This window comes from Cloeon dipterum, chromosome 2 (assembly GCF_949628265.1).
Source record: "Cloeon dipterum chromosome 2, ieCloDipt1.1, whole genome shotgun sequence".
Classification (NCBI taxonomy): domain Eukaryota; kingdom Metazoa; phylum Arthropoda; class Insecta; order Ephemeroptera; family Baetidae; genus Cloeon; species Cloeon dipterum.
The window spans coordinates 30,844,686-30,868,454 of record NC_088787.1 but is presented as its reverse complement, the minus strand read 5'-3'; the positions used below and the strand labels follow the sequence as shown (position 1 = coordinate 30,868,454).

At 40.4% G+C, this 23,769-nt stretch overlaps 3 protein-coding genes across 4 annotated transcripts; all 3 read left to right on the top strand.

Annotated features, from left to right (window-relative positions):
* Positions 1-7: 7 nt before the first annotated feature.
* On the top strand, positions 8-1,351 carry LOC135935418 (uncharacterized). 2 transcript variants are annotated; one of them, XM_065477700.1, is made up of 3 exons: positions 8-109; positions 166-206; positions 909-1,351. In XM_065477700.1, coding segments are annotated over exons 2-3 (399 nt in total). In that variant the 5' UTR covers positions 8-109; positions 166-205; the 3' UTR covers positions 1,307-1,351. The 2 variants fall into 2 exon arrangements, with proteins under 2 accessions (XP_065333772.1, XP_065333771.1); XM_065477699.1 differs by lacking the exons at positions 8-109; positions 166-206 and having other exon boundaries at positions 899-1,351.
* On the top strand, positions 32-847 carry Sbat (LSMD1 domain-containing protein Sbat). The gene is made up of 3 exons (XM_065477701.1): positions 32-109; positions 166-206; positions 501-847. The coding sequence occupies exon 3, from the start codon at positions 503-505 to the stop codon at positions 845-847; it is 345 nt and encodes a 114-aa protein (XP_065333773.1). The 5' UTR covers positions 32-109; positions 166-206; positions 501-502.
* Positions 1,352-2,460: 1,109 nt separating the features above from the next.
* Positions 2,461-4,681, top strand: LOC135936495 (uncharacterized). Its single transcript, XM_065479326.1, has 5 exons — positions 2,461-2,619; positions 2,677-2,849; positions 2,917-3,020; positions 4,313-4,412; positions 4,469-4,681. Exons 2-5 carry the CDS (start codon positions 2,787-2,789, stop codon positions 4,529-4,531), a joined length of 330 nt encoding a protein of 109 aa, XP_065335398.1. The 5' UTR covers positions 2,461-2,619; positions 2,677-2,786; the 3' UTR covers positions 4,532-4,681.
* The last annotated feature ends 19,088 nt before the right edge of the window (positions 4,682-23,769 follow it).

Sequence of the window (23,769 nt, the reverse complement as noted above, 5' to 3'; positions counted from 1 at the left end):
TGCTGGAGTAGTAAATTTTGCCATTTTCATCGTTATTTTGCCTGTGTTACGTGTTACCTGGTACAGAAGAGAAGATTGACCCAACTAGGCACAAGTAGTGGCTTCAGAGGTAATTCACTAAAGGCTTGATTGCATACTGAAAACAATGTTCAAAACTTTTTACAGGTTTTACATCAGTGATACCCCCTACTTCGCTTGTTTTGAAAGTAAGTATGTATTTTTGTTTACTCAATTTGGAAGAAAAGAATATTTAGCAAAATTCTTAAGTTAATAAATATCCAAATGTATGTACATAACATATTATCTGTTTATGTTTATACAACTCATGAAAAGAGAGATTTCAAAATATGTACAACTCTTTTGTTATGATATATTATATTAATAACATATTATTATTATCAAAAAGTATCATTCATTTGACGATTTTACGATTATTTTTTTTTAATCAAAAGAAAGGCAGACCCATGAAAATTTAAGAAAGAGCGGATGATTATTTCCAGCGATGAAGATGGATGGAATCTTGGAACACGCGTCTGAAAACTTGCAGCCCGAAGGCAAGGACACGCCAGGCCGTGCCAAGCTGCGTTCCTGGCTGAACCGAATGCTGCAAATTGAAATGACAGACGGACGCATTCTGGTTGGCTCCTTCTTGTGCACTGACAGAGACGCCAATGTGATTCTGGGCAATTGTTGCGAGTATCTGGGCGGCGACGAGCAGACGGCGCAGGAAGACTCGAGGATGCTCGGTTTGGTGATGGTGCCCGGAAGACACATCGTCAGCGTCCAGCTGGACGAAATGCCAAAGCCGCAGAATCAGTTTTTCTGCTCCAAAGAGGAGATTGTTTAAATTTCATGGGTCTGCCCCGTCAAGTTGCCATTGTTTTTAATTTTCTAAACAATGCCAACAGTGTGGTCGAATCGGACTCTGGCGAAAGTGGCCACGTACGGAGCAATCATTTTGGTCAGCGGCGCGTTTTACTTGAAATTCAGGATAGAAGACCGTCTGAAGGATCAGCCCTATTTCAAAACTGCGTTTCACCACTTGCAGCAGCACCCTGGAGCCGGCAAATATCTGGGCAAGCCCATTTCAATGGGCAGATTGAATTTAGAAGACGCACAAAACAACTTCTGTTATGAGAATAAAGCGCAATTTCAAGTGGACGTTAGAGGACCGAATGGAAAGGGAACTTACTACTTTTGGTCGGAGTTTGATGATGATAATAAAGTGTGGGTCTTGGTCAAGTCTGAGCTTGAGTTAAGCAATGATCCTGATAGAAGATTAGTCATTAAAAAGCTCGTTGTTTAATTATATTCTTTGTTGTATCAATATTAAAATTGTGAAGAAACAAAAATCCTCTTTGGTTTCTCAATCCTAACATGATACTTCCAACCCTTCTGTGCTTGATCTTATTTTTAACTATTTGTTTAAAATGGTAACTGTTGGTGATGTTCTGACATTAAAACGCTGCATAACTTTGAATTATTCCAATATTTTTTGCATCAGACGCGTCTCATTGTCAGGGCAAATTAGGGTGTTTCCTGAGCACCTTGATGCACATATTTCTGAAAGCTCTTGACAAATAGGACCAATACAGAGACCGTCAGGTGACGTTAAGGTGTTGCTACATCTGTGAATTTTAATGATATATCGACCGCTCATGGCTACCCTGACGCCAGGGTTTGATTTCCCGGACTGTTCTGATTGTCTTATCTGACCCACAGGATGCCCCAAGGGTAAAAATCTACCATTCGAGCAATATTGATTTTCTTTAAATTTCCCTGAATAACTCAAAAATACCTTTTTTCAACGTTTAACCCTTTACATGTTATGTACCTCAAATACAAAAGGTTTCACCACTGTGAAAATTTCTAGGCGTGTCAAATTTATATATTCACCAAAAAGGCACCATTTTGTTCCATCCATAGAAAAAATTGACAGCAAAAAATCCAAAGAATAGTATTATTTTTTACTTTTAAAAATAATAATTATGTAAATCATTTCTCTTTTCCCGAATTTCACATTAGCTTTAAGGAATATATTTTCTCAAAACTATCGCAAATAAGTAGAAAACTAGACAGTAAAATTTCATCTGGTGGTCCATATGTAAACTATCATACTAGTGAAAAAATATTTTTTTAAAAATAAAAAGCAAAATGCTCAATTCGGAAAGAACTGCAGCCAGTATTTTCTACCGATCCAAAGCAATTTTCTGAAGAAAAAGAAATCAAAGTAGCCAATCTCAAGGCAGTATTATGCGGCATTTATTATAATAATTAATCTATTGATCGGCATCGGAAAGTCGTAGAATGGATGCCAGCAGTAGATGTGCCGTGGCGCAGGCAACCAGTTTTTCATCCGTGTCACGCAGGTTGCATACACACTCCACAAATAGCTTTGTGTTGGGCCGGGCCTGCGCGTTGCGTTGTGCGTTAGTGCGTTCGGTGTTAGCACCACACACCACACAGACACACACACACACACACAGCTGGCGCCGTTTGACCTTGTTGTTGTGGAAGAAGACCTGCCTCGTTTCCACTTGATCGCCTGACAAAATTAAAATGTTTTGTCTCGTCCTAACCACCAGCCCCATCACCTAATTGCGATTGCGATTTCTGAAGGTGAGCATCACGGCTTGAGGGCCAAGGTTGACATCCACAAATTGCCTCTTTTTCCAGCTGAGAAGCCGACTTTGATCTCTGTAATATGTAAATTACATACACACACTGCTGCTTTGTGATATCAACCCCTTTTCTCATAACTGCGAAGCTCCATACCGTCGTGAAAAATGCTGTTTTGCAAAACGGAAGTAACATTTTGCCTGCTGGCTCTCCTCTCGGCACTCGAGAAGGTAAAGTCTTAATTTTACCAAGTATATAACTATTTGTTTGTTAAAATCGTGTTTATACACATTTCAGGTTAGTGCCTATTACTGTGAGTGGGATTTTTGTGACGTGAAGTCTTACTGTTGCGGAGAGAACCAGTGCTGCAGCAATTCCTACAGCCCTTGGTACATTTGGTGGTGAGTTATCGTTGTTAAACTTTGAAATAATATTACTGCGTATGTATGTAAATAATATTACTGCGTATGTAGTTGTTGTTTTTGATATTTTAATAGATCATTAAATTTATTGCTGCAATTTTATGAATGAATTTATTATTAAACGCATATATGCGTGCGACACTAATCCTATACAATCAATTCTTACAAGTCTTTGCTGCTGTTCTTAAACTAATTCTTTTTACTTCACATTTCAAAATATGATATTTTTCACACTGTTCTCCACAAAATCTACATTTACAAATCTCCTGAGGTTCATAATGGTACATCTGAGTTGCACAGAACAAATAGTGATATCCATGGCATGCAAATCGAGTAAATACATGTCTATCTTCAAAATTCGGCACCCTCCAATTCCCATTCATCATTGTTTGAGTTTCATAAAATGCATCACAAATCAAGCGTCTATTTATAATCTGTATGCTGCAATTTTATTGAATTTTATTTTGAGAGCATGTGAGTTAAAATGAGTCTGTAAATTCTTTGTTAGCTGAAAAATATTTATAAATAAAAAAACATTGACATTTAAACAAAATTATTGCCGGTATGATTTTAAGTCAAAACAATGAGAATTTAAACAAGCTCAAATCCTGGGTTCTGAAAGGGTGTTGATACTGCAAAACCCTGCTGGAAAATGCTTGTAGCCAGGACATGATTCCTTAGGATTCAGCTTAAGCCAAAATTGACCTAAGTAGCAGCGTAATTTTTTTTAGAAAAGTTAGCATGCTTTTCAAATGCTGAGGACTGTCTCCTCTCCTTACTCAAAATCTGATATCATTTCAAAAAAATGAGTTTCCTTAAATAAAAGGTTCTGCATACGCTGTTGAACAGATCTAGACAAGAGGAATCAAAATCTACTAAGAAATTGTGCTCATGCGCTTCAAAATGCATTTTTAAGAGATCTTACTGTCATTTTTATATGGACCAGAAGTCCCAAAATTTTCATTTAATAGATGGGACAAATTTTCGTCCAATATCTATGATTTTGGATATATTAGACTCCCCTTGACGAGACGAATAAATTCTATAGTCGACGGCGTGCTTTTAACCCTTTTTTCTTAGGTTGTAACCGCCAAAAGTAACGGTTCTTACGTTTCCGTTGAATTTGTCAGCTGAATAATTCAGCTGTCTAACTTAATTCGAACTTCACGAATTGATCGGCACTGTTAAAAACACATTTCCATTTCCTCAAGACTAGCAAACACTGAAAAAACATTGCTAGTAATAAAACCGTAAATAAATGTGTTTCGCAGGGCTGGAGCTTTTGTGATGGTTTTGGTTATGTGGACATGCAACGGAATCTTGAGGTATTACAGAGCCAAACAAGCCCAGTCTGGCGGAATTAAGTACCAGGTATCAATTTACATTTCCATAAACAAGAAATTGTCTAATGTGAAAAATATCCTCAGGATTTGGAATCTGCGAATCATCAGCTGGATGATAAAAACTTGAGTCGATCTCCTACTTTGTAGGCTAGAAAGGCACATCTTCGATTATTTGGAATATTTTTGAGACGCGATTGCCTTCTTACAAACTGATGCTGATCGATACACCATTAGTTCAAATATTGAAACGCGTGTACAGCCCTCTTCTTTTCTGACAGATTAAACTGAATATATATATATATATATATATATACTGTATATATATACTTGCCTTCCTCCGATAGCGTAATTTTCCATCATGCCCAGGGAAACGCATGAGAGCTCCCTCCCAATTTTTCAGCAATTCAAACCCTCTCTGCACAATCAAAATTATTGATATGGATGTAGTTGGTTCAAAACTGGTGTAATATCAAAAGTAATAATTGTTGTGATGGCACTGGACTTTTGCATAGGCGATCGGTGCATGTAAGTGGGTCAAGGGTCACTTGAGGTGTCCAAAGGAGGCAGGAAGGAAAAATTCCTAAATTTCAATTTTCCTGGCCAAATTTCCCTTTGGTCGCTATATATTTCAGTTTGTAGGCTTGCCGCCTGCTCGCTCTAGAGCGCAAGCACACGGACGCATGCATACTAGCGACCCGTGTGCTAGGCTATAAGGCTAGTGCCACACGAACCCACGAGTTAAATCAAATGGGAAATTGGGACCAATCAGCGACCTCCAAATTTAACACGTAAAATCCCATAAGCAGCAAGTGGTAGCCAAAGTCACTTAAAAGTGGTGGGAGAGCATGTGAATGCGACAGCGACTTAACTTTTTTACTTGTTTTAGTGCAATTATTGATTGGAAAAGCTGATTGCTGATTGAGAATAAACAAGTACGTCTGTCTAAATGCTGAGTTAAATATTTTAAAAATATGATACACAAAGAAATTTTGGTTAGGGAAATTGCTATGGTCGTCGAGTTTAAAATGCGCACCGCGCTCGACAAACACCCAAATTTTTACTCTCCAATTGATTGATTTATTGTGACAAAGAGGAAATTTGATTTTATTTGCTAAGCTATTATTTTATAAAAGTGAGTCAGTTACAAAGTGAATATTTTACTATTTTAGTCAAAAAGTAGATCTCCAAGAATAAAATTTGTGCGCTCTTATATACTATCTAGTTTTGGACCTGGAATAAAGAAATTACTTTTACCTATACAAAATATAAACAAAACTAAAATAATTAAATTGTTATATACTATGTACTTTGGCTTTACAATTTGGTTGGGACGTTGTTGTATACCATTTACGGTTTAAATGGGTTTTTTCGGGTTTTTTCTGCGATATTGGCCACTGCCACTTGAGGTGTATCCAAATCCACCGATCGCCTATGGACTTTTGTAGTAATATTTTAATGTTGATATATTCAATAATCTCACCAACAGAAAGATCAATCAACCTAAAATCAAAGAAAATTTTTAAATACTTCTTGCTTGGAACAAATAGAAAATTTTCGTAGCTCTTTACTTACATTTAAAGAACATTATTTACGTAAAAAATACATAATTTTTTATGGCTGCTCTCTTTGATCTGCGCTTGGCCGATTCTAAAAATTCAAACGCCACTGAATTATTCAGAATTTTCAGCTTGAAATAAACATATTTTTCTTTAAATATCCAAGATAGTATTCGACTATTCTGCATTTCTAAATTCTTAATTTAAAAATAAAAAATCAAGTTGATCCTTTATTTCTAGTCTATCAAAAATCCTGCAATCGTTACCACTCCTCCAAAGAACCAAAACCTGCTGGATTGAACGTCCATTGTAGAAAAAATTATCTACCGAATAATATGACGACCTGAATGATTGATTAGACGATGTACTATCAATTATTGTTGACTCTTCAATGGCCTATCAGAAATAACTATTGCTTTTAAAGAGACTATTCCAAAATATTAAAAGTCCTGCAAATTTTGTCCTCGTTAACGTAATGAGTATTGTGAGAAGATGAAATAAAAAAGTATATATATTATATATTTATGATGTTATAGCGAAATGTATGTGGTAACTTGATATGAGCATCGCCTCCCTCTTTTGATGACGTTATTCTTGTTACCGCATTTCAGGCGAGAACTCGATATGTATATCAATTATTATTGAGATTATGTAAGCCGCGCGCAGCTGAAGTAATTAATGGACTTTGTTATTGTCAACGTTGCCATTTCGTTTCCTGTCCAACAGAAGTTGTGTTGGCTGCAGGTGCAGGAAATGAAAATACATATACACATAACTGTATGCACTTAAAAGAACTGTCTTAAGACGAAAAGTCTGCTGGTGTAATAAGCATATTCATTATATATATATATATATATATATATATATATATATATATATATATGTACTAGACTTTGTTAGAAATAAAAATCTCACATCTATAGAGACTGTAATATAATAAAAGAGAGCATTTTGTTCAGCATTTACCTAAAATATTAACTATTTCCCAGGTTGCCGTTTAAAGTTCTGAGAATATCAACTGCTAAGCTAAAAACATGATTTTTGACCAAATACGAATTTTTTTATAACTTCTAATTCGCACTATCAATGAAAAACCGTTAGATATTTGAGAAATTTCGGCAAATTTGGATATTAAACTGTATAATTCGTCCTGGTCCCGGCAAAATTGCGTAACTTTCAACAACCAAACGCGAATTTCCTTGTTGCAAGAAAAGGTCAACAATCAATTCGACAATGAAAATTTGGTTGTTTGTTGAACGTTGCGCAATTTTGCCGGGACCAGGACGAATTACTCACTCTTGATTTTATTGTTGCACGCTACATAGATAATTATTCACAGAGAGCTCTCTATAATCGAAACAATAATAACGATAAAGGTTTTCTGGTACCCTTATATCTATAGGAAAGAATTAAGATGCGCAGTATTTTTCTATATTAAGAATTTTATTAAAGTTGTTGCTGTTGGCTGCGTGTGTGGACTGCGACTTGTGGTAGATGGGACGACATCGGAAATGTGTAGACTTGGCTGCGTGCTGTATTAATGTGGAATTGTGAGGCTCGGAGAATGGGACGGATTAAAGACTCGGGACGCGTCCGAGTGGGTTCGTCAGGGACTTCGGTGAAGCGGGGCGCAGCATCCGAAGTGTGGTACCGCTTAAGCCCAGGCGTGCGATCGACAACATCGGGGACGGAAGCTACATCGTCTCGCTGCGACGGCGATCTTACGTCTTACAGGGTCCTCGTCCAGTTTGTCCTCAGGATTGGTCCGGTCGTCTAGGCTGCTGCAGGAATTCTCTCTCTTTCAATAAGGAGAGTACTCTCCTTATCTTTCAATTGAGTCGCGTCGGTTTATATAATGCTCGTCAAACAATGTGATTTGTCTTTTGTGTGAATTTGTGTGTTGCAGAATGGTCATTGTTTGACGGAATGTAGGTACCCTACATATCTATTAAAGTATTAAAAACCAACGTTTAACAGAAATGAACAAAATAGCCTATTTTTTAGCCTGTCCAGGAAAGGCACATAATTATCATAATTATGGCAGGGGTGTTACCAGGAGCTTGATGACACTTTCCATCATTTTCTTTTACACGGAAAGTTAGATTTCAAATTTTGGAATTTTTGAGTTTTGTCTAAATTGGTTCAAGTTGGCCGTAGATAAAAAATTCGGACACCGTTGAACTCCTCGCCTTGCATAACTACTTTACTATTAGATTATATTATGGGATGTGAAGACGAGTATATAGCATACATTTTTTTCATTCGACTCTTAGAATCCGAGATTCATTTTTTTTATTACGACACCGTCCGAAAGAAAACATATTTTTCACCAAATATTTTAGCTTCTAACTGCCGCCCCCTGTACCAGCAATTCGACATTTTACCTGTTTTCTGCCTTTATGTTTTGGAGTGTGCCAAATTCGTCAAAAAATATCCAGGAAAATTCCGTAAAAATTCGGAAGTTCCGGAGACGCATTTCCACAGCACACGAGAAAGGCCCTCATTGAATGAAAATGATCTGTACACCAAACCGGTGACCTTGAACATCTCAACTCAAGATCCCATGTTTGCTGTCGCAAGAGTATACAACCACCTGCCAACGGAGGTTAAACAAATACAGGACGAAAAAGTCTTCGATCGTGCAGTGAAAAATATGCTAAGTGAACATAATTTCTACGATATAAACGAGTATCTGTGTAAAAAACTATGACTTATTGGTGAAAGTTAGTGCAGAGAAGAAAACTTATACTGAGTGTTTTTTTTTGTGATACATATATTAATTAATTTTGCTGTTTTATATTGATGTTTTGACGTATTCCAAAATCGCAACTGTATATATTTCGGATTAATGGAATAAAAGCTATTTTGAATTGAATTTGAATAAAAGCTATAGACACCGCGATCGATTCTTCGCGTCTGAATTTCTACTGATATCTCGAAACGTAAAAACAAAAATAAAATTTAGTGAAGCTGCATATATGACTTTGCTTTATTTTAGTTCAATTCTCTAATTTCCTTTGTAAATCAGTTACAACAAATGTTAAAATTTTGCTTGATTTTGTATAAATGTTTAAAATTAGTAAAAAGTTCAGACACAAATCCAAAAAATTTGTATTACTGGAGAACACTGCTTTTCATATTAATTTTTTGTCTTCCTAAATTGTAAATTAAAACAAAAAATTCCAATAAATACAAGGTAGGGAATGAAAAAGCCAACTATTTTACAAAACAAATATAGTAATTTAATTTGATATTGAAATTTAAAATCCTTTTAATATTGCAAAGAGATTTTGCTCAATTTTATTTAACTCTTATATCAATGAAAGAACGCGGCTCTCATTGTTACATCCACAATAATTTAGAGTCACTTTGCGCACCCAGACCGTACGCGTAATAAATCTCGATTAAAAGGCATGCAAAAAGGCGCAAACGCGCGTGGACAAAATATGCAAATATGCGTCCATTGTCGTCAGGGCGAAAATTTCACACTGCACGCGCGTCAGCCGAGTAGGTGTTGTTTAGTCGACTTTATTACAATAAGTTGATTTAGTGGTGCAATAAAAGGAGGCAGCCGCGCTGCGCAAAATTAAAGCCAATTCAGCGCCCTAAAGTAGAGTCCTTGTATTAGAGCTTGCACTATCTTAAACTACTGAAGTGGGAGGCAGCCGACCAATGAGATCGCGCGAAATCATCGCACCGGTGTCTGGTGGTAGTGGGAACGTCATTACTTCCGTTCGCCGGCGGCACCGTCGTGGCGCTGGAGAGCAGCTCTCGCAGCTGGAGCGTGCAGCCAAAATAGCGTTTTTGCGAAGCGGATTTCTCGAACACCATTTGGTTTGCAAGCTTGGTTCCGACTCTAAACGTAGTTTAACTCGTGCTCTTTCGTTTGACACCAATTTCGCGGTGGGCGGCATTCAATAATCCTGCCACAGAGCAACCGGCGCAAACTCATTTTAACATGGGGCAAGATAGGACGGCCGAGATGCGCGAGGCGTAGGCGCGTTCGTATATCCCTTCCGCACAACTCTCTAATACAAGGACTCAACCCTAAAGATGTAACTCCTCTGATCTCGCGCGTTCTCCTTCTCCGGCCGCCTCGATTTATATTTTATTCCATGTGGGTTTTATAAGGGAGGTGCTGACTTAAGGTCGAAAAAGGAAGGTTGCCAACGTGTAGGAAAACATTATGTGCCCTACTGCCTTATTAGGAATGTCGAGGAACCCACGTATTTGTAATAAATAAATACGTAAAGAAGGGTTCAGCCCCGCCGCTCTCGGCGCGCGCGGTAAATGATGATGGCCAGCTGGCTCTCTCTCGGCTCTCGTTATTATACACGCCGAACTGTCAGGCCACTCTTTATGTGATAAAAGGCAGTGGGCTGCGCTTGGCCTTTTTTCAGACATTCCGACTTCGTATTTATCCTTATTATCGCATTATCAGCCGACGCGAATAGGACGGGACGCGGGGAAGTAACCAATGAAGCATTGTGCGGAATTGCTCCATTTCAACACACACCACACCAGAGGTGCTCTTGGGGATCTTGTTTCCCTGCAGCAAAGTATCTTTACTCGCTACACAGACGGTTAAAACAAGATTATTTTGACATGTCTCGGGTTGGAGGACAAAATTGGCATGAAATTTAAACAAGGAATTCAGGCATAAAATGTTTCGATCAATAATTCATTTTTAATGGTGTTATGGAACAATTTTGGAAACCTTTGAGACCTCAGTATCTCGTCTTCCTATAGTGCTATTTCAGGAAAAGGCGTGCTTCGGATTCCTCTTGCCGATTCCGATCAAAAGGCAGCAAAATTTAATGTCCAAGATCAAGGTCAAATATTTATTGATTTATTTTTGTATATAATTCAAATATTGGAAATGATATTAAGATTTTGGTATTTTTAAATCATGCTTTCCCATGATATTTGGGAACTTATGCGAAAATTTCAGTGCGGTGTTATTTGCAGTTTTTGAGAAATTCCGCTTCAAAATTTGAAAACACTGAATTTTATTTTTTTGTGTTTTGCAAATATTTGCAACTCTAAATCTCGAGTTCTAATTATCAGAATTGCAAAACTGCCCACCAGTAGACTCTTCTCGATCTCCACTGACCAGCTGAAGAGTTTAGGGGTGTTTACACTCCACCCCTTTTAACCCCATGCTCAAGGTCAAAGGGAAATATACACTACTGTTAATTTTTGTTTGTAATTATAATTTTGGAAACGAGATCAGGATATTTAAAATTTGAAAATTTGTTTTAAAGTTGTCCTATATGACATGTGTGAAAGTTTCATAGTGTTCGTTTTAGAGTAATCCTCTTTCAAAACTCGAATAAACACGATTTTTTACTTTTTCATTAGCAACTCCAAATCTCGGGTGCTAACCATAAGAATTGCAAAACCTTACCACTGTTAGACTCGTCTCGATCTCCCATGACGATCTAAAGGGTTACCCTCCACCTCTTTTAACCCCCTCCTATGATTTTATGCTTCAGACTACCTCAATTATTAATAAATATGTTTTGTGTTTCACTTCCCCAAGTAATTATGAAAGTTTCACCCAAAACGGCTTACCGATCAGAGCATTTGTCTAATCGGACTCATTTAAATTTACACGGCCCCTAATGAGCTGTGTAATTATCTCTTTTCGGGCGGCGCGCACGATGGGCCGATTGGGAATTAATTATTATCTCTTGTAGCTGTCCCTTTTTTATTGCCTGTGATACACACACGCGCGGTCGCCCATTAAGCTCTTTGATTTATTATCTAACCTGGAAATATTAAATGAACGCTTTTATGCACTCTTTTTGCCCAACACGAGTACACCGCCGCCGCGGGTGATAATAATCTAGCAACACCGTCACACCAAGATGCTTTTATTCGTGTGTGATTATCGCAAATTTTGCTCTATTATATAATTTAGGGATGCCAGCTATTGAAACTCCAATAGCAGACGGAAAACACTAGATTCTAAACCAGATTTAATCCTAATCAATAGAAAATGGGTTCGATGCAGACCTCGGTTCCGTGGAAAAATCAAATATTAGCTCACTTTGAAAAGGCGAAAAAAATGAATTATACTGGCGAAAACTATAGATAGAAAGAAAATATATTCGTCGACTTTATTACACACTTTACGAAATCTATGGTGATGTGCGTAGCGAAAATGTGTAGCAACAAATATATAAAAAATAGGAAAGGGCTAGTAAAGGGGTAACAATTTAGATATTGAAATTATTGCGCTTATCAAAAGGTTCTACTCAACATATATCTTCTATCAGTTGTCTCTCTAATCACAAAATCTATCTTGACATCGTTCTTCTCACGGCTAAAAGTGTGGTCGGGTTGGCGCATGCAGAGTGGAAATAGGTTGGTCATTCCACACGGACACAATTGGCGATGGCCGTACCTCTCCTGTACGATGCCCAGGAAGGCGCTGAAGGCCGTTGGTGTCAGAAATACCAAACGGCCCCGAAGGGTACCTGAGGGTAGCGAATTAAATAGTCAGATAATGGCCCGATAAATTAATGTGCACAAAAGTCACATAAATAAGGTAGAAGCCCAAATAAAGACTCACTTACGTTTGAAAATTTCAAAAAGGAGTTAGGAAATCCGATCGGACAAAGATCGTTGGTTGGCAGATAGCACACCAGCTTGCGTGCTATGCCTTTTGGTGGTTTTCTGGCTTCTGACTATTAAATCACCGTGAGTGCAACGCATTGCACTCCCCTGATGCGCCTGCGAGGTATCCCAAATATCGCAATAATTGGGGTTCTCAGCATGCGGAGAATGATTTTTACATCACTTTAAATTCGTCGTTTGACTCACATAAAATTAAGATAAGGGCAATTTGAGAAAAATGGAGATAGTAAGAGAGAAAGAAAATTACAACAATTAAAATAAATCACTCGTCTGTTTGAATAATTTACGTGTTGATTTCGTCAAATGCTAATTAATCAATACAACGTTATATGATTAATAAAATATTAAATGCTAAATCATATGTGAGTGCATATGATTTTCATCTCTAGCCGCGGTGCCTTGACCTGGGGCAAAACGGACGTCTTCATGTTATGCACAGCGAGAGAGTGCATTCTGGAGAAGGCGCAGCGTGGGAGAGGAGAAGCAAGTGAACTCGGCGGCCGCTGATACTGCCAAAGATGCACATTTCTGATACATGAGAGCTCGACACCTCTACCTCGTCAAACACAAGCTGAATATATGCTTCTCTTCTATGCGGGTAATTATTTTTTAACCTCTGCTCATAGTCAGCACATGCCGTGGAATGCACACCGTCGAGCAACCCCTTAAATACTTCAGTCTTTTAACCCTCTGATAATGTTTTAATAGCAAAAATTCTCTTATTGGGCGCCAAAATATTTTAAACTGTCAAAACCTCACTAAACTATCACCTAATTTCTAAATTAAACTGTATGGATTAATTTTAAATGAATGAGAGTCGAAATTCCAGTGTTATACAATTTTTACTCTTTTCAATTGGGTTTTAGTAATTTGTGGGTGGTAGGTAATCACTCCTAGTTCCTCCAGCTCGTCAGGGGAGGTTGAGACAAATTTAACGGTGGGTAGTTTCTGAAATTCTTATAAAGGCTAAATGTGGGATGCCATTCTTGCTAAGGGCAAGAAACCCATTCTAAAAAATTACAACAAGAAATCTCTAAATTGACGAAATAATTCAAATAATCAAATCAATCAGAGGATTAGGGTTCTCATGTGCTATAAGATTTTCAGGCTCGTAATTCACAATACATATATTAAGTTATTCAGCTCAGAAGATATTTTCTCACAACCGGACAAAAAAACTGAATTAAAGGCGATAATTATTGACAATGTATGCTGACAAGTTTATTCTGAAATCATCTTGTGCAATAGAAAAATATATAGCATTTGTGTGTGTGATAATTTGTGTCAATTGTCAATAAAAAATATTTTTCAAACAAAAATGGAAATGTTAGTAGGGAACAATGGATAAAGAATTTACATTTGGAAAAAACTGAATAAGCGCGCTTCACAAAACAAAAGGTACTCATCACTATTCCTTGGGAGTCCTTTTCTTCAAACGTTGTGGTGCAATCGATGATCTTCGCGAAACCTCCCGTCGAAGGTTCGCTAGGTTGGGTTTACCGCTGGAGACCAAAAGGGTTGCTAAGGTCTAGGCGCGCCAGAGATCTGGGCGCGGCCTACCACTACGACGCTGTGGCCAGCTCCGAGCGGGCTGCCTGGGTGTCTTAGGGAAACAAAACAGCCCACCTGGGGCACCTGATGGGTGTGGAAAAGAGAGATCAGTGAATCTGGCCCGGAAGGGGTTGGGGATCTGTGAAAACAGATCGGGCTTGGCCCATAAGGGAATGGAACATCAACTTACGTTTTGTTCCTTAACAATTCGGTTGGATCCGAGATGTACTCGAAAAGCATGTGTATCCACCCCGACTTGGGACGTGCTATACACCAGGATGTGTTGGGCCAACTGATTCTCTTTAACCACCTGGAATTAGAGCAAAGCTCTAATTCCCCAAAAAGGCACCTGTATGGCGGAACACATTATTCTTAACTTGCACCATATCGTCGAGTTCATTCACTCACAGGGAATTTAACATATTTATCACCACACACATATATAAATTCCACTGGCGTACAATGGCTCCCTCCTATACAATACCCGAAATACCCGATGGGAACGGACTTTTTGAGCTTTAAGGGGCGGGGGCGGGGAGGGGGGCCGGGGGGGAAGGTGTGCCAGAGGTTTTTGCTCTGGGGCCCGTAGGGCCCCGGAGGGGCCCTTCGAAGCGGGAGGCGTCCCTATCTCCCAATGTAAAAAAATCGGCAAATCCAGGCCGACCGCCGCCAAACCCGGACGGCCGACGCGCGGTAGCCGAAAAGTGAGGAAACAAGCGACAAACCCGAGATTCCTACCATAGGCGAATTAAAAAAAATAAAACGAAAAAGGCCTTTTTGGAGGGTTCCCCGGGGGCAGCGGGGGCTGCGAGGGGGATGGGGGGTCGAAACCGGTGCCATTGGAAGCGGAATTTAACCCCGAGGTGGGCCCGCACCGGTTTTTGCCCGCACGTCCCATAGGAGCCAAGATATAAAAATATAAAGCCCGAAAAACGTGGTTTAGACAATAATTATTTTTTTCGAGGGGCCCCCGCGGAGCCCCACGACAACTTACGGCCCGCCGCGACCCCTCATTCAAAAGGGGTTGCCATTAGCTTCATTTTGATGTGCGGGTTTGGCATCCTGCTCGAACCGCACGGAAGGTGGAAGGGCAGAAAGGGTAAAAAACAGGCAAAAGTCGAAGCTCCCATAAGAATAACCCACGTTTTTCGAATGACCTGAGGAAAATTCCAAGATAGCCAATCTTCAGGGTTGGGCAAAAAACTAAGGCCCTGAGAGTATGAAATCCGGGTGACCTCGCCAGGGTCAACGGTGACCCTTCAAAGTTGAAAAACGTCATTTTTCGGTACTCGGGGCCCCCCCGCAATTTGGCTATGGGCCCCAGGGCCCCCAAACTCGAGATTCGTGCAGGCGACGACTGGGGGAGGCCGACGGTGTGCGGAAAAGATTTTTCCGCCCCATAGCGAAAAAGTTATTAAACGGGCAAATTTTGCCCATTTTCCCTTCCACGCCATTTGGGCAGGCATAACTTCGGACCTGAGAAAAAATTCAAAAAAATGGCCCGATCATCGATGCGCAATTTATCCCCGAACATTTTAAGACCAAATTCGACCTGATCGGATGAAAACCCTGGGACGAGTAGTCTTTGGCGCGCGGCGCGGAAGGGTTTTTCGCCTCCCATAAGCTTAACATGGGAAATTGGAAATCGGATTTCGGGCCGAAAAAAATTCTTTTGGGCCGCGATTGCTGTGCCACGCTCTTCCGCCCGGCCAACAGTCCCCGCAAACCGAATTTGGCGGAAATCCGGCCCATAGGCGAATCACGGCGGCGCATCGAAAATCCGCGATTTGCCCAGCACGAAAATGAACAGGCTAAAAAAACGCGCATCGGCGCCGCGGAGCCGCACGCCGCTGAATCTCGAATTGGACCATCGCACACCCACGGCTGGGTGCGCGGGGGTCTGAATCCAAATTTTTACCATCGTAGCTCTTCCAAAATTCGATTTAGAGGCGATTTTCGGTTTTGGGTGTGCAAAACGTGTGCACGGCGGCAGCGTGGTGCGGCGCGGCACCGTGCCGCACACATTTATTTTTGCCAAAATTCGAGTTTTCGCCGCACGGTCGACCACGACCCCTCATTCGAAAGGGCCCGCCGAGCGCTTTAACCTGGCATGGTCAAACGACCTTCCCCAGGGTCCCCCGACCTGAGACCCTTCCGCAGGCCCAATTTAACCGCGTTTTCGGCGTTTTCCACCAAGTTTGCCGCTGCTTTGCGTCCACCAGCCGCACTTCAAACCACCAACCTTCCCCAGGTCGCCCACCCTGAGCACTTTGACTGCGCGATTCGGCCGGCCGCAACGACTCATTTCGCTTCGTTTGGCGCATTTAGAGTGCGTAAAAGTGCATTTCGCATTCGCGCGAGCGGCGAAGCACTACAGGAGCATTTCGCCCGCCGCCAAAAATCGAGTATCCATCGCAGCATCGACCACGACCCCTCATTCGAAAGTGCCCGCCGAGATCTTCAACCCGCCGCGATCGGCCGATCTCTTCTCAGGGTCCCCCGACCTGAAATCCTCGAAATGACCGCCACGGTCGTTGCCGCCCGACTAACGGACCGGCGGAGCGATTTTCGCGCGCGACCCCTCCCCGGAGGCGTCTCGCCGGGGCGCGCACCCTCCAACCACCCCCGCCGACCTTTCTCAGGGTGGCCACCCTGAAATCTCTCATTCAGCCGGCATTCTCGGCGTTTCCGGCGCCGAAGGCACCGTCGGCCCCCGCCCGGCGGTCGCAGGCGCCCCGGAGCGCCCCCGCTCGGGATTTGGGGGGGGTTGAAACCACCCCCGACCATTCTCAGGGTGGCCGCCCTGACATCTCTCATTCAGCCGCCTTTCTCGTCGTTTCCGGCGCCGAAGGCGCCGTCGGCCCCCTCCCGGCGGTCGCAGGCGCCCCGGAGCGCCCCCGTTCGGGATTTGGGGGGTTGGTAGCTGCCCCCCACCCCCACGCGAAGCGCTACAGCGCTTGTGCCACGTTACATTATCCACCTCTTCTAGTCCATCACATAGTCCTTGAACCTCGCTGGCATCCTTACTTCTCTATTCGGACGAGTTCTCATCTTCCGTACCGGCGTTGTCGACTTTACCGGAGAGGCTTGACCAGGCTCCAAAGGTCCTCCTCCAGCCTTAGTTCAGGCACTCCCAGTGGTGTTTGAAGGGGCTCAGGGTAACTCTGCGGCAGTTTGTCCTCAACTTGCACGGCACCACTCCCTGGCACCTGGCCTGCTGGCTGTAATTTAACTTGATCCGCATGCCTCTCGACCGGCCCATGGCAATCGCGGGACTTTAACCCTATGCCGCGTGGCATGGCGCTAAGCAAGGTAAGGTAGGGTTTCATCCATATTTGGACTTCGCACTAAAATAGACCACAAATAAGCATCGCGAGCGCCACCGCTTCCCTCGAAGCAAAAGCATCTCCGACTCGAAAATAACATGCGGGTGCGCACCATAATATATTGGTCGCGTTGGAGTCTATTCTCGAATAAAAACGCCCGCTCGTTTTAGACAACCTTTTCCTCCTTTGGCCAACGTCGCCGCTGCAGCCACCAAATAGCTCGCTTTTGGCAATCGTGACCATTTTAAGCTATTCTCGGACTGGATTGTGCTCTGAAGATCAAAGATTTAAGGCGGGTGGCTGCTCTGGCTCTGGCAGACCGCTCTAGATCAACCAAACCACTCGCTGCTGCATTTATTTTTCTGTCAAATAAATTATTTCCAGATGTGAATTTCTCTCTTAAATATATAGATGTCTTTTTTTTAAATTGGTTGATTTAAAAAAAAATGTGTAATCTTTTAGCTTACGATGGAGAAATTTGATGATGAGCAGGAGGAATTTTTTTAACTATTAGTTTCCAACAGTCAGCAATTTGGAAGAAATAAGGAGCACGCAGGAAAATTGATTTAAAAATAAGCAATATTAATATAATATCAACTTGAAGCTGTTAATCCTCTGGATTCAAATCTGGGTAGATTCTTCCTGTCATTTTGTTTCTTTTGTACAAGGAGTTCCAACTGCTTGTCCAAAATATTTCAAGGGGTAGTGAACTTTGGCCGTGGGGGAAAAGCCATCCAATTTGGGTCATTGTGCCAGCTACAATTCGAAATGCAAAGGTGATAAACGAGTCTTATGGGAATTGCAAGTAAAATGTCCCCGCAAAGCACTAACTAATCCGAATATAATGTAATTTTTTAAATTTAACATGTCAATTTTCAGAAAAGCAGTTTTTTTAAATGACCGCAACCAAACTTTTAAATTTTCCGACTTATCTCTAGAAATTTGATGAATACTTTACATGGAATTTTGGTGAAATTTTCCGGTGAAGCTTCGTGACGTGCAACAATGGAAGAAATTAATTCTTCCTGAAAAATCGGTGAAAATTTGATACGCGACCACTTACCGCAAAAATGTGAAAAACAATTATTTTTAAAATAAAATATATTTCCCAACGTTTCTGCAGTGATTGGCTAGAAAGAGCTTTGGTTAAGGCACATCAAAAGAAATCATTTTAAGAGCAGAATGCAGAGCAGTAGGATTAAGTCTTAAATCGCACCGAAAGTGCATTAAAATCGAAAACAATACTGGGATGTCTCAAATGGTTATAGCGGATCTCTTTCATATTTTTAAAATTAGGTTTTATCTATCACATTCCTTGTAATTGAAAAGTAGTGAATCATACGAGAGTGAATCTGTAGCGGTACAACAACGCGGTCCTGCTTTTTGTTGGAAGCCAACAATTGTCGGCGGTTTGAATTATTGTAATTTTGCATTATTGTTTAACAGCAGAAAGATGATTTTAAAATAAGAATTCAGTTTTCGTCCGTCAGCCACACGGTGCTGACGTTATTTGTTTAATTCTGCAGAACCCGATTCAAAGGGGTGAGTCCAACAGTCAGTTAGCAAAAGAATTTATCACTTATTATTGTAAACCATTTCTGGTATTTTATTAAGAATCCGATCGGATTTCCAACTGTAAACCAATCCACGAACAAAATTCGTCATCTTAATTTATCGGTCTTCATCATTTCAACTCTATTCATCTCCCAAATCTAAAAATTATCTGGTGTAAATTTAGCCCCGAATACTCTAGCGGGTGATGCATGTGTGTTGGAGTAAAATGTCGCGCTGCCGCCTGTTATGACGGAGTGCCCACTCACACGGACGATAAAATAACCATTAATTTCCGCTGACATACCGCGCGGCGCACTGGAGGTCGCGATAAAGGGGTTATCAAATTTTATTTATTTTTATTTATTAATACTAATAAGCCGGGGCATGCCCACTCGCTCTTTTCAGCGGTCCACGCGCGCCCGTGTTCCTTATGGACTCGTTGAGTAAGTCCACGCAACTTGGACGCCTTTTACAAGCGAGCGATATCCAAATGCGGCAATAGCGCAATGGGGGTATATGTCAAAACGTCAAAATTATACCGCCAGGCATTGCAGTGGGCGCACTTCACCTTGATCAGAATGAAAAGTTGGCTCTTTCGTGATGGGACATTTTTACAACTTCAAATTATATGACCATGAATGCTGTTCCGTTTGGAATTTTCAATAAATTATTTATTGATGTTTCTGTAAAAATGTGCAAAATGTGCAACAACAATAAACACGGCCAGAGGAATATGGACAAAAATAACGACAGAAGTGTCATTAAATGCAGTTTATCACCCCTGAATTACATCAGCAGAGTAGACTTTTCCCCAGTGTAAACAGACTAATTAATATTTTGTTTTTATACCTTGTGTCGGCCCGTTCTAGACCTTTTTATTGTTTTTTTTTAAATTTTAAATCCTCAATTAGAAATATTTTCGAGTCAATTAATTTGAAAGCAGCACAGATTAGTCATGCGGTCTGGTGATTTTTATGATTTTCTGTCAGTCAAAACATATATTTCCAATTTTTGAGGGTTCTACGGGCATTTGAAAGTAACAATTCCGGGATTTTGAGTATGAATTTGGTTATAGAACAATAATAGAGACACTGTTGAACCCGTCTAGTCAATACAAACAAATTTCTGTTGACCACAAAGTGGTAGGTCGAAAGTTCAATTTCCAATTGAAATTCAAATAGCCCGCAAATTTTTGGGTTTTGTCCGTTCTATTATGTAGAACGCAAAAAAAGGGTTGAATCCATCTAAATCTGAAAAGACGTTTCTCAATTTTTTATTATTAAAAATATTAAAACAACCAAAATGACGTTTTTCGAATTTTTAAAAAGCTTGCCACGCCCAAATCTCAGCCTTAAATGGTCGGATTTTCAAAATCTGCACATCGTTAGACTCATCTTAAGCTCCCCTAGATAACAGCCATAGTAGTTTAAGGGTGATAATATAATAACCCTTAAACCCCTTTTTTGAACCCTATGTAACGAGTAATTGTAATCACTCGTTGAAAATCGGAATATTTCTCACTTTTTTAATGGTTGCACCTCACTGCGCAAAAGAGTTGAGCGTTTATCACCCTGAAACCACTTCATTGCATCATGGGACGTGAAGACGAGTAAAATAGTATGTAGTTTTTGTGAATTTGTCTCTTAGAACCCGAGATTTAGTAGACATCATTTTTATTACGGCGGCCTCTGAAAGCAAAAATACATTTTTCCACCAAATCTTGGCTTCTAAACGTCAGATTTACAAAATCCGAACACCGTTCGACTCGTCGTAACTTCCCCTAGATAGCTAGAGCAGTATAAGGGTGCCAAATCTTCAACCCCTTTTTGGTATCCTAACAGACGGTATACTTTTTTAATGTTTGCACCTCACTGCGCAACGTATCTGAATGTTTGACACCCTTGAAACACTTCTGCTTTTAATTGGGAGTGAAGACAAGTCGAATGGTATGTGATTTTTGTAAATTTGATCCGAGATTTAGTTAGAAAGTTTTTTACTACCACGCAGCCTCTGAAGGAACAACACATTTCTCGCCAAGTCTAGGCTTCTAAGCATCAGATTTACAAAAACTGCATAGCGTTTGACTCGTCATGAGCTCCCCTATAGGTAGCCGAAGCAGTTAAAGAATGTTAGACCCTTTTCAACCCCATCGAAAATGGAATAAATGCAAAGTTTAGTCTCGAATTAGATCTGATAAATCTTCTCCATCATTCTCACCCTTCGAATAAATGTGCTTAGATCTACTCAAGAGAAGTTTTGTTAATCACAAAATCACCATTTTTAGCAAATATTACGCATTTTAAACCCTAATTTAAGGTACGTAAAATCTACCCAGTCATTATTGTCCTATTTTGTTTGAAAAAAAAAGGAAAAACAATCAAAAGTCACTGCATTTTACTTCTGCTGGTTAATAAAATCAAGTTATGGTGGTAACAGCAAGACCAGACGACCAGAGGCGTGTGTACTGTATCAAATGTTGCACATCAAATAACCTTGCATTATAATGTCTGATTGGACGCAGAAACAAAAGGCCGTGTATCTATGGAGCGCTATAGCCGCGGCGATTGTGTATATTACTTATTCGAATGTAACGATCGTCCGGGTCGCAGCACAATAAACGCAGTAATAAAGACACAGACTCAATTATTGTTGTCTAATTGGACGAGTTTTCCTTTAGTGCTCTTTCTCGCGCTTGCTCTCTCGGGGAGTGTCAGAGAACAAGATTAGCCGCGCCGAACGGCCACTCTACTCGCAGATAGCCTTTTATGAAGTGCCGGAGCCAGCCAGGCAGCCAGCCAGGGACGACACCACTTTTTGCCCATGCATAATGCATCTCTCTCACTCACGTAACGCCAGCCGCGTGTGTGAGTGTGTAATAAAATGCAGGTGCTGCTGCTGCTGCTTTCTTTCTCTGCTGCTCAAATGGCGATTTGCATACCGCGAGTGGGCAGCCAGGCCGTTTTGCAGGCTCCGCGAGACACGGAATATTACCTTTATATTATGTCGCAGTGGCGGTCACTTTTATTTACAGTGCAACGTGTGTTTCCACCGCACGACCCTGTTGTTCGCAGCAAGAGTCAGGGATGCGGTGTATCTACACTCTGGGACATGATGATGCCAGTTTTGTGTTTTATTTAGTTGCAAATTGTGCAAGAGAAAGTAAAAATGTACTAGGAAACGTGTAGAACTAGAAAATTGGGAAAAATTATATCTCCCTTCATTTTCTAAAATTTTCCCAGATTAGAGTTTAAATTAGTATAAGTTTATAAATTTGTAACGTCTGCGAGCACGCTGTCTCCTTATTGTTAAATCGCGATTTATTTCACACTTTAGCTAATTTTTCTTTATAATTTGCAATTTTAAGCCAATTAAATTACACTTAAGACAGCTTAAAATTGCTTAATTTGTTCATAGTTTATCATAAAACCTGTCTGCAAGCATGATTTTCTCTTTAAAAGTAAATAACAACCCTCGTCGTGAGTGAGAACTGGATTATTTCGCCGTGGAAGCGACCAATCCCTGGTAACCAAATCCCAGCAACTGCAGTTAGTTTTTTCATTTTAAATCACGTCTAGATCTGAGATAAAAATTTAGACTAATAGAACGCACACAACCATATTTTTCGCTATTTGGCTTTTTCAATAATTTGATGCGCATTGACAAAATGTTCTATTTTTGCAAATTTTGTCAGCACCTAATCTCGGAACTGCAAGAACTATACACCTTCCGACTCGTCTTAACCTCCCATAGATAGCCAAAGGGTTTTTGACGGTGATCAACCCTCATCCCCCTTCCACCCCATGCATTGAAGTAACGATAAAAATCGCGTCGCTTAGCACTTCCTGAAACCTATTCACTGATCACTACTCTCTTAAATTCGTCAAAATCTAGCCCAAACTCCATCAGCTATCTAGCGGAAGTTGAGAAAAGTTGAACGATGTGCAGTTTTTGCAATTCTGATTGTTAAAAACCCGAGATTTAGCGATGTTAATGTTAGCAAAAAACGAAAGTTGTATAATTTTGCAAATATAGCCACCGCCAAATCTCGGATTCTAATTGTCAGAATTGCAAAAACCGCACACATTTCGACTCATCTTAACCTCCCCTAAATAGCCAAAAAGTTTTGAGGGTGATCAACCCTTATCCCTTTTAACCCCATATGCAATGCGGCAACGATAAAGATCACCTCACTCCATTTTCAGCAATAATTTAAGGAATTATTATAAAACTACCCCTTTTACCCTATACAACAAGTAAAGTAAGGTTTAAATAACAATTTAAAGAGCAGAACCTGAAATTTCATCGCGCGTTTACCAATAAAAATTTTCTATCAGATCCTATAGATATAGAAAAAAAGGCGAATTGGGGTTGGTGGGTGATTAACTCACCCCCTGAACCAATTGGCTGTGTAGGGGAGGTTGAAACGAGTCAAACGGTGTGCAGTTTTTGTAATATGGCTCAAACCCGAGATTTGGTGATGACAATGTTGGCAAAAGTTGAAAGTTTAAATTTTTGGTAATATTGCCGAAGCCTGCGACCTAGACGATTTTTGTCCGTGTTTGTGATGTTTTTGTAACAGCCTAAAAAGGCTCAAAAAGCAGTCTAAAATGGTCGAATATATTTGTGAAAAGCACTTTTGAAATACCTGCCCTATGATAATCTTTTATAAAATTTTACAAAAATGTTTGTCATTTACGTCGATTTTGTGTGACGAGTTAAAAAACGTCTAGACTTTACAGCCCTATTTATCCTTTAT